The 11,370-nt window shown below is 43.0% G+C and overlaps 1 protein-coding gene and 1 long non-coding RNA gene across 2 annotated transcripts in view; one reads left to right on the top strand and one right to left on the bottom strand.

Annotated features, from left to right (window-relative positions):
• TMBIM6 (transmembrane BAX inhibitor motif containing 6) overlaps positions 1-3,580 on the top strand; it is a 20,835-nt gene extending 17,255 nt beyond the window's left edge. Inside the window, exons 7-9 of the mRNA XM_037744657.1 lie at positions 411-511; positions 2,293-2,368; positions 3,448-3,580. Of these exons, the coding sequence (XP_037600585.1) occupies positions 411-511; positions 2,293-2,368; positions 3,448-3,471 (201 nt within the window). The 3' untranslated portion in view covers positions 3,472-3,580. The remainder of the gene's footprint in view (positions 1-410; positions 512-2,292; positions 2,369-3,447) is intronic.
• A 10-nt stretch (positions 3,581-3,590) lies between these two features.
• On the bottom strand, positions 3,591-5,496 carry LOC108316066. Its single transcript, XR_001830167.2, has 2 exons — positions 4,422-5,496; positions 3,591-4,384 (listed from the first exon to the last, which is right to left on the bottom strand). It is a non-coding gene; the product is annotated as an uncharacterized LOC108316066 (long non-coding RNA).
• Positions 5,497-11,370: the final 5,874 nt, after the last annotated feature.

The raw sequence follows: 11,370 nt of genomic DNA, 5'->3' as shown, positions 1-11,370 counted from the left end.
TTTTTTTTTTTTTTTTTTTTTTTTTTAATAATACTTCTTTCTGTACTACTTTGGACAGTGCTTTCTAAGCCTTGCCATTCACCTTCATAGGATGGAGCCTTCTGCCGCACAGGCTACACAAGGTTGGGCATTGCTAAGAGAAAATGGTTTGCTCAGAGACCATTTGTATAAGGCCAGTCCAGCAGTGGCTGATTGTTAAAATGATTGAAACTCTTCCAGTGACCAGTGCAGCATTGTGACTAGGGAAGTAATGTGGTTCTTCACCCTAGGCTGCTGTTCTCATGAATGGTAATGTTCATAGGGTTAACATTTGATGTACTTTCAAGTGGCCATGAGCCAGAAAGTATGGCTGTTTTTTTTTAATCTACAACTTGCTGCTATATAGTAACTTCATCTCATTCTTTTGTTAGGCAAACCTGTATGTGGGACTGGTGGTCATGTGTGGCTTTGTCCTTTTTGATACTCAACTCATTATTGAAAAGGCTGAAAATGGAGATCAAGATTATATCTGGTAAGTGTGGGAACTAGTCTTTAACAAACATGAAGGCTGAGGCACATCGTTCCATTCCACAGCTGAACTTAGTTTGGTGTTGGCTGAACATAGGTGTTCAAGCTTTGGGGGTGTATGTGGTAGGAAACCTATGGTTTTTGGAACTGTGTCCCATAATCTTCCTCAATTCCTGAAAGACTTCAGATTTTTTAAAAATCTGGGCTAATAGGCCAGGCGTGGTGGCTCATACCTGTACTCCCAGCACTTTGGGAGGCTGAGGCAGGCAGATCCCTTGAGCTCAGAAGTTTGAGACCAGCCTAGGCAACTTGGTGAAAGCCCATCTCTATTAAAAATACAAAAAAAGTAACTGGGCATGGTGGCACATGTATGTAATCCCAGCTACTCAGGCAGCTGAGGCACGAGAATCATTTGAACATAGGAGGCGGATGTTGAAGTGAGCCAAGATTGTGCTACTGCACTTCAGCTTGGGCAACAGCAAGACCCTGTCTCAGAAAAAGGACGGGGAAGGGGGCTAATATATTTACATATCCTTAGTGACTATCTCCAGGCAGAGGAGCAGGAAAGAGATCATTCTCCTTTTTCTTTTTATACTTCTGTATTCTTTAAACGTTAAACAATGAGTAGAAGATATACTCTTGTTTAGGGACAGGGTCTCGCTTTGTTGCCCAGGCAGTGTGGTGCCATGAACACGCTTGCTGCAGCCTGAATTTCCTGTGCTCAGGCAGTCTTCCTGCCTCAGCCTCTTGAGTAGCTGGGACAACAGGCACATGTGACCATGTGGGCTAATTTATTTTTTGTAGAGATGGGGTCTTACTATATTGCCCAGATTAGTCTGAAGCAATCCTCCTGCCTTGGTCTCCCTAAATGTTGGGATTATAGGCTTGAGCCACCACGCCCAGCCACTTTTTTTTTTTTTTTTTTTTTTGAGACAGTCTTGCTCTGTCTCCTAGGCTGGAGTGCAGTGGTGATCTTGGCTCACTGCAACTGCAACCTCTGCCTCCTGGGTTCAAGTGATTCTCATGCCTCAGCCTCCCTATTTGCTGGGATTACAGGTGCCTGCCACCATGTCTAATTAATATTTGTAATTTTAGTAGAGACGTTTCTTGTTGCACCTTGTTGCCCTGTGAGGCCGTGGTCTCGAACTCCTGGCCTCAAGCAAAATGCCTTCTAGGCCTCTGAAAGTGGTGGGATTACAGGCATGGGCCACTATGCCCAGCCCACATTTCTTTAAATGTGATTCTCTCAAAATCTCATGACTAATTAATGGTAGTTCAGGGTTCACGGTTGGCCCTCTGCAGAGTCCAAAGCCCTTGAGACAGGGCTTGATCTGTCACCCAGGCTGCAGTAGGCAAGTGGCACTGTCATGGCTTACTGCAGACAACCTCCCCAGGCTCAGGTGTTCCTCAGGTAGCTGGGATTATAGGCACATGCCACCATGCCCTGCTAATTTTTGTATTTTTTGTAGAGACGGGTTTTGCTATGTTACCCAGGTTGGTCTCAAACTCCTGGGCTCAAGTGATCCACCTGCCTCGGCCTCCAAAAATGTTGAGATTACAGGTGTGAGCTACCGTATCCGGCCCAATCGCTTTTCTCTATGCTACAGGACTTAGATGAGTCTAAAAGGATCTCAGATACCAGAGTTTTACTTCTTTAGTTGGGGGTAAAGTGTGGGAGAAGCTGGCTTGTGGGAATGGAGGTGGGGTTTATATTCTGCATCTTTGTGTGCTTGTGGATAAAAGAAAGTCTGAAGTACAGATCCTAATCTGGTTCTTGCCTTTCAGGCACTGCATTGATCTCTTCTTAGATTTTGTTACTCTCTTCAGAAAACTCATGATGATCCTCGCCATGAATGAAAAGGTTAGTTAGCCTACAACCCAAAGATGAGAGAATGATGGCTCCTTGGCTTGGCATGTGCTCGCACACTAGGTAGGTCCAGCGTGGCTGTAAGGCAGGCCACTGAGTAAGAGGTAAAGGTAAATCAGAAGTCTTCAGCTGTTAGAGAAAAAGCAACAAGTTAAAAAAAAAAAAAAAAAAATTTTTTTTTAAACTAATCCCTGAGCTTAGTATCAAAGGGAAAAGAGCTTCAGTGGCAGTAAACATAACCTACTATATGAAGAATTTAAAGGCTATATAGTTGTGACTCAGAGAAAGGTACTATGGAGGACATTTGTAAATTTTGTAAATTTCAGAAGTAGGCTAACTTTATCCATTTGTTAGTCTTAATTTTTTTTCCAAGGAAGCATTCTATATAGGGCTAATGGGTATCAAATATGGTGTAGTCCACAGTGGGGGGAACAAATGAGCTTTTCTTTGCAGACCTTGTATTACAGAGCTAGAGACAGTACAGTGGTAGTGGGAGCAGCTGACCAGATAGGATTGCTGTCTCTGTCTAGGCCGTGCCATGGCTGGACTGAGCACCAAGCAACTCAATTTTTATTCCTTAATACATTGAGCTTCCACCCAAGACCGAATGAAGAATTCTGCTGGACCAAATTATTTCTGAATGTCAGTTCATGCCAAAGACTCATGCTCACCTTGCAGATTGGAGCACTTCCCGGGCCTAATGGATGATTGGTGGTCTTGGCCTCTAGTTTCACTCTTCTCTGATAGAGTGCTATCTGCAGCCTTCACCATTGGGATCTGAGCTGTGGTGGCTGTGAATAGCCTAGAGTAGTCAAGCAGCCCACCTAGGTACTCCTGGGGTGGGGGTGGGGACAGCTGCTTAACCTTTATTCTCGGTAGGTCTGTCGGCAACTTTGGGAACCACCAGTAGGACGTGGTTAAGATTCAGTTCTTGCTGAGCTAAGGAAGCGTTTCTCATTCCTTTTTAATTGTCTGGCTCCCTTCTAGTCCCAAACTAAATGCTCACTCAAGAGTTTTACCTTGAATGTCAAATGTCAAAAATTAATTGGGTGATTTTTTTCTCCATTTCCTAGGATAAGAAGAAAGAGAAGAAATGAAGTGACCATCCAGCCTTTCCGAATTTGACTTACTCTCCTTCCACCCCTCATTTCCTTTTTGCACACATTACAGGTGGTGTGTTCTGTGATAATGAAAAGCATCAGAAAAGCTTTTGTACTTTGTGGTTTCCTCTATTTTGAATTTTTTGATCAAAAAACTGATTAGCAGAATATAGTTTGGAGTTTGGCTTCGTCTTCCTGGGGTTCTCCTCGCTCCCTTTTTTGTTAACTCCATCCATAGCCTCTTCCTCAACTCAGGCAGCCAACTCGCCGTGATGAGGAGTTGGGACCAGCAGAGGGCGCTAACTTCAGGAGTCCACTTTCCCACCAGTGGACCTGAGCTGTTTGGTACAGCCACCCGGCCCTTCCTTCCTCATCATTGTTTGGTATGCGCACAGTTCCTGTGGGACTGGGCCATGAGTTTTCCATTGGAAAGAAGTTCACTGGTCCCATTGTTAACTCAGCCTTGTTATATCTGAACTGTCAGGCCCTACAAAGAAAATGGAGAGCCTCTTCTGGTGGATGCTTTGCTTCCTCTGAGCTGCCCACGCTGATCTGGCAAACATACCTTTCTGCTTTGCCTTCACAAAAGTAATGTGGATTTATGTGTGTTTCCTCTCCCCACCCCTTGCCTGACCCTCAGCGAGTCAGCCTGCTTCCATCCATGGGTGGGAAGACCAGCACAAAGGGAAGACTAATTCTTGTCAGGAATTTTTGAAAAGGCTGATTATATGTCTCAAGGTACAGCATCGTAGGATTCCCCTAAACTTGCCCTGTTTTTGTTTTTTTAGTTGGTTATCCCCTTACTGAATGTTCTCTACTAGGTAGCTATGATTAAGTGTCCCAAGAGAGCAAGGATAGGGAAAGGGAATGGTTGAGCCTCTGGAGTTCATTGTAACCAATCCTGCCAGACCTGTTTGGGGCAGCAGGGAGCAAACCTAGATAAGGACCTGTTTGGGGCAGCGGGGAGCAAACTCTTTACTAACCAAGCGGTTCCTCCTTCAGATCAACAGAACGGGGCTGTGATAACGTAGGAGGCAGCAATCCTAACAGTCCTTCAGTGCATTTTAGTCTGTCCCGAACTAGATACCAATTGGTGGTGTCAAGCCAGAGATTCAGGGCAGTAGATAAATGTTCACTTTACTGATACACTTTAGTTTTTGGTCTGTTACCTATTTTCCAGAAATTTGTGGCCTTTTAAGCAGGAGTTAGGTGACCAAACCAGTGAGAGCCCCAATCCATGCAGCCTTTGGCTTCCAAGTGTGGATGGACAGTTCTAATGGCGATCTCCAGCTCCTTCCCTGTGGGCTGCCACAGACAGCTGCCCACAGAGGGGCCAGTGTGGGGCGTGACTGTTTCTCTGAGCTGCTGTACAGGGCTACAGTATGAGAGGATCGAGCCTTTGAAAGCTCATTACCAGTAGGACATAATTTTTGGCTCTCCTTATTCACAACCAGTGCACAGTTTGACACAGTGGCTGCAGGTTCACAGTGTACCATGTCACTGTGTTATCCTATGAAACCATTTGTTTCCAAGTTGTGTTTATTCCTGGAGTGGCATGCCACCCAGAATGGCTCACTGAGGGTGCTGTTCTGATTTAGCTGCTGCCTCCAGCCTCTGGCTTGATAACTTAATAAAGGGACTTTATTTGTATTAAACCCCTGTTAGCAGCACTCTCCATGAATTTGGTGATTCTCTGCCAGTCCCAAGAATTTGAGTTATATCCCTTGAAGCCAAACTCTACCTTCTGTGCTTTTATTGCTTGGAATAATGGAGTTCTTTAGAAACAGTGCCAAGAATGACAAGATATTTAAAAAAAAAAACAAAAAAAAACTACTTTTAAAGAAAATGCCTAACAGATTTTTAAAATACAGTTATCTCTAATTACCACTTTATTTTCTAGTTCCTTAATTTTCAGCTCAGGCTGCATTCTAACTCATACTGTGAAGACAAAGGTGTTTTTGATTGAGAAATATATGAAATCTACATAGTCTTAATTTGTAAAAAATAAAGAAAATTCCTTAACCTTTACTGGTGTTTGTGTTAAATTCAAGGGTACTGCTGGTCAGAGAGCTTGTGATACTGCCTGGTTTGCTAGTGGGGGGCTGAGAGTGGGACACAATTGAGTTTGTGCCCTAGGGATGAAAACAGACAAAGCCCCCCACATAGACCTCCCACTCTGTAGCCCCTACATGCCACAGATACTGAGAATTTTCTCTCAAATATGTAGACGCCAGTTCTTTATCCAGTCCTCTCTGCCCCCCTGCCACCTTTGCTGTAGATTGTTTGTGGTAGTGGTAGGTGCAGTTGTTTCAGATGTGCAGTCAAGCTTTGGAATTTAAGGATGCATAATTGGAAAAAAGGCAAATGATACACACTCGTTCTGCAAAAATTTTTTTTTACATTAAAATATTTTTGTTCTTGTTGAGACTGGGACTCACTCACTCTATTACCCAGGTTAGAGTACAATGGCAGAATCATGGCTTACTGTAGCCTTGACATCCTGGGCTCAAGCTGTTATCCCACCTCAGCCTCCCAAGTAGCTGGGACTACAGGTGTGTACCACCACACCTGGCTAATTAAAAAAAAAAAAAAATTTGTAGAGACAGTGTCTCACTATGTTGCCTAGGCTGATCTCCAACTCCTGGGCTCAGTCAATCCTGCCTTGATCTCCCGAAGTTCTGGGATTATAGGCATGAGCCACCATGTCCAGCCCCAAAACATTTTTATTACCCTCCAAAAAAATCTCTCCACTCATTAGCAGGGTTAATTTCCTTCTCTCTTTCTCTGTGACCCCAACAATTACTAATTTACTGTCTCTAGATTTGCCTGTCCTGGACATGTCATACAATCAGAATCATATGTAGCCTTTGGTATCTGACTTATTTAACTTAGCATAATATTTTAAAGTTCATCCACATTGTAGCATGTATTAGTACTTCATTCCTTTATTTATGTGTTTGTTTTTTTTGAGACAGAGTTTCACTCTGCCCACGCTGGAGTGCAGTGGCATGATCTCGGCTCACTGCAACCTCTGTCTCCCAAGTTCAAGTGATTCTCCCTCAGCCTCCCGAGTAGCTGGGATTACAGACACGCACCACCACACCCAGGTAATTTTGTATTTTTTTTTTAGTAGAGACGGAGTTTCACCATGTTGGCCAGGATGGTCTCGAACTCCTGACCTGAGATGATTCACCCGCCTTAGCTTCCCAAAGTGTTGGGATTATAGGCGTAAGCCATTGCGTCCAGCCCACTTCGTTCCTTTTTATGGCTGAATCATATTCCATTGTATGACTATACTACATTTTGTTTGTCCATTCACATTAAATGTCCAGTGATCAGCATTTGGGTTGTTTCCACTTTTTGGCTATTATGCATAATGCTGCTATAAGCATTCATGTACAAGTTTTTGTGTGGACATAACGCTTTCACTGATCTTGGATATATACCTAGGAGTAGAGTTGCTGGATCATATGGTAACTTTATTTTTGAGACAGAGTCTCACTCTGTTGCCAAGGCTGGAGTGCAGTGATACGATCTTGGCTCACTGCAACTTCTGCCTCCCTGGTAGAAGCAATTCTCCTGCCTCAGCCTCCCAAGTAGCTTATCTGGGATTATAGACGCCTGCCACCGTGCCTGGCTAATTTTTTGTACTTTCAGTAGAGACGGGGTTTCACCATGTTGTCCAGTCTGGTCTCAAACTCCCAGGTGATATGCCCACCTTGGCCTCCCAAAATGCTGGGATTACAGGCATGATCCACTGCACCCCAGCCATATGGTAACTTTAGATTTAACTTTTTAAGGAATTGCCAACCTGTTTTTCAAAGTGGCTGTACCATTTTATGTTCTCGCCAGCAGTTTCTGTGGTCACTAATTTCTCTACATCCTTGCCAACATTCCTTATTACTGATGGTTTTGTTTATAGCTATCTTATTAGATATGAAGTGATTATTTCACTGTTCTTGCTTTCCATTTCCTCAATGACTAATGATGTTGAATATCTTATTGGCCATCCTATATCCTTAGAGAAATGTCAAGACTTTTGTTCATTTTTTTTACTCGGGTTGTCTTTTTATTGTTGAGATGTTGAGTTCTTTATATATTCTGGATACTTACCAGATATATGGCTTGCAAATATTTTCTCCCATTCCATGGGCTGTTTTTTTGTTTTTTTTGTTTTTGAGATGGAGTCTCACTCTGTCATCCAGGCTGGAGTGCAGTGGCACAATCTTGGCTCACTGCAACCTCCGCCTCCTGGGTTCAAGCGATTCTCCTGCCCTCAGCCTCCTAAGTAGCTAGGATTACAGGCGTACACCACCACACCCAGCTAATTTTTGTATTTGTAGTGGAGATGGGGTTTCACCATGTCGGTCAGGCTGGTCTCGAACACCTGACCTCCTGATCCACCCGCCTTGGCCTCCCAAAGTGCTGGGATTACAGGCGTGAGCCGCCGCACCTGGCCTCCATGGGCTGTTTTTAAATCCTTTTTAATGATTATTTGAAGCAAGAACATTTTTAATGTTGATGAAATTCAATGTATCCATTTTCTTTGGTTGCTTGATAAAATCTGTTGCTTGAGCTTTATGTGTCATATCTAAGAATGTAACACATTTTAAATCAAATCATTTATATAGATAAGATCTCATAAAAATTTTTTTGCCTTGGGATCCACACACTGTAAGAGTGTCCCTGTTTCCGTTACTGAGTTTTGTCTACTTTCAAAGGGAAAGAAATTAGACTACACCTTTTGAGATATCAAAGAATTTAAGGACATATTTACAGCCACTTGAGCACCAAGAAGGATGGAATTGCCATCAGCTGCAATTTTTCATACCCATGCTTCTATCAGATGGAAAAAGTAAAAGACTTGGAAGGCCAATGCCTCCCCTAAATGGGGGAAAGCATATTTCCTGAAATTAAAACTGTTTAGAGGTATTTTTTTTTTTGGTCATTTTATGAGTTTTAGTTACACTGATAAACATTTACTAATCATTTATCACAAATTAAATAGTAGAGCAAATTTCTAAACAATGTCCTAAAGATAATAAACATCTTTTGACTCTGCATACAAAATGCTGTACCCCAATTGTTCCCAGTCCCTGTTACTCTCTCAGCAGAATTAGAAGCCACATTTGAGATGTTTTTTTAAACATGATCTTCAATTTTTTAAACATGATCTTTTAGATTTCATCAAGAAGTTGAGACTATATTCTCTCCCCTTAAATGTGGGCAACCTGTGGCTGTTTCAATGAACAGACTACAGAGTAAGTGATGCAGTATGACTTCCATGGTTGTGTCATGAAAAGCTATTCAGACTTGCTCTTGGGACACTTCCTCTTAGAACCCAGCCACCACCTTGTGAGCCCAAGCCACTTGAAGAGGCCATCTTTAGGTGCTGTGATCTACAGTCTCAACTAACCCCAGCTTTTGAGTCATCCTAGCTCAGATGCCACATATGTGAATGAAGGAGACTCCAGCTGAGTCCAGTCATTTGAGTCTTTTCCAGCTGACACCCTGCTGTGCCCAGTCCAAATTCCTGTCACATAGAATCTATGAGCCAAATAAAATGGTTATTGTTTTATGCCACCAAGTTTGGGAGTAGTATAGATATTGAAACAGTGTTCTCTTTTTTAAAAAAATTCTATTTATTTTTAATTTTAATAGGTTTTGGGGGAACAGGTGGTATTTGGTTACATGAGTAAGTTCTTTAGTAGTGACTTTGGAGCCGTACATCATCCAAGCAGTGTGCGGCTGTACCCATTGTATCATTCTTCCGCCTTTGTGTCCTCAAAGCTTAGCTCCTACTTATGAGTGAGAACATAACAATGTTTGGTTTTCCATTCCTGAGTTACTTCACTTAGAATAATGGTCTGTAATTCCATTCAGGTTGCTGCAAATGCCATTATTGAGTTCCTTTTTATGACTGAGTATTATTCCATGGTGTGTATGTATATATATATACACACACCACATTTTCTTCTTCCACTCATTGATCAATGGGCATTTGGGCTGGTTCCATATTTTTGAAATTGCAAATTGTGCTGCCATAAACATGCCTGTGCAAGTATCTTTTTTGAATAATGCCGCCTTTTCTTCTGGGTAGACACCCAGGAGTGCGTTTGCTGGATCAAATGATAGATCTACTTTTAGCTCTTTAAGGACTCTCCACACTGTTAAACCCCTTCAGGGTTTAAGTGATTCTCCTCCCTCAGCCTCCTGAGTAGCTGAGATTACAGGCACATGCCACCATGCCTGGCTAATTTTTTTTGTTTTTTTGTTTTGAGACAGAGTCTTGCTCTGTCGCCCAGGCTGGAGTGCAGTGGTGCAATCTTGGCTGACTGCAACCTCCACCTCCCAGGTTCAGGCAATTCTCCTTGCCTTAGCCTCCTGACCTTGAATAAACTGAATGATCCTTTTTCTCATCTGTAATGTAGTCATTGTTCCTACCTCCCAGGGCGATTACAAAGATTAAATGAGTTAATACATTATAAAACATCGTGAATACCATCTAGCATCTAATAGCCAGAAAATACTGTGAAGAAAACCCTTACAAATAGAGTTGAGGAAGACCTTAAAAAGAGGGTTTTCAGCCAGGCGAGGTGGCTTACACCTGTAATCCCAGCACTTTGGGAGGCTGAGGCGGGCAGATTACGAGGTCAGGAGTTCAGGACCAGACTGGCCAACATGGTGAAACCCTGTCTTTACTAAAAATACAAAAATTAGCCTGGTGTGGTTGTGGGCTCCCGTAATCCCAGCTACTCAGGAGGCTGAGGCAAGGAGAAACGGCATTGCTATTAAAAATACAAAAATAAGCTGGGCGTGGTGGTCTCAAAACTCCTAGGCTCAATTCATCCTCCCTCCTCAGCCTCCCAAAGTGCTGAGAGATTACAGGCATGGGCCACCACCTGTAATAATTTGCCAGGGCAAATTATTAAGTAAAACTGTTAAATATATGTGTTCCCACTTCTCCCACACCTTCCTAGGAAAGAGATGGGAAGAGGAGGTTTGTGTTTCTATTTTTTTTTTTGAGATGGAGTCTCGCGCTGTCACCAAGCTTGAGTGCAATGGTGCAATCTCGGATCACTGCAACCTCTGCCTCCTGGGTTGAAGTGATTCTCCTGCCTCAGCCTCCTGAGTAGCTGGGAATACAGGAGTGCCACCACGCCCAGCATATTTTTGTATTTTTAATAGCAATACGGTTTCACCATGTTGGCCAGGATGGTCTGGATCTCCTGACCTCGTGATCCACCCACCTCAGCCTCCCAAAGTGCTGGGAGATGTGAGCCACCACACCCAGCTGAAGGTGTGTGTTTCTAAAGACTAGGAGCTACATCAGGCGGTAGGGACAACGTAGAAGTTTCTTTGATGGGTAGGACAGGAGTGGAGGCTGGAGTATGAAAGCACTGTCAGTAAGGAGGGCGAAGCAGGTGACTTAAGAGAGATTCTGGGCTTCCCTAGAGGCTAAAGGTAGGGCATCCTTATGCTGGCCTAAACTCTTCAGTCTTCTTTACTTACATACTTCTTATAAGAATCAGATGGCATGGAATTCTGAAACAAAGTCTGGGTTCAGAGCAAGGGATACCATTTACTTACTAGGTGGTCTTGTTCATATGACTTAAGTTTTTTAAATCTGCTTTCTCATCTATGAGGATAATGGTAGTATCTCCCTCCTATAGTGTTGTAAAGATCTAATTAGATAATGGATGTGAAAAAAAATTGAAAATTGTAAAACACTATTAATAATACCAGTTGCCGGGCGCGGTGGCTAAAGCCTGTAATCCCAGCACTTTGGGAGGCCGAGGCGGGTGGATCACGAGGTCAAGAGATCAAAACCATCCTGGTCAACATGGTGAAACCCCTTCTCTACTAAAAATACAAAACATTAGCTGGGCATGGTGG

The sequence above is a fragment of the Cebus imitator genome, unplaced genomic scaffold (genome assembly GCF_001604975.1).
Source record: "Cebus imitator isolate Cc_AM_T3 unplaced genomic scaffold, Cebus_imitator-1.0 Scaffold181, whole genome shotgun sequence".
Classification (NCBI taxonomy): domain Eukaryota; kingdom Metazoa; phylum Chordata; class Mammalia; order Primates; family Cebidae; genus Cebus; species Cebus imitator.
This window is presented reverse-complemented; position numbering and strand designations above follow the sequence as displayed.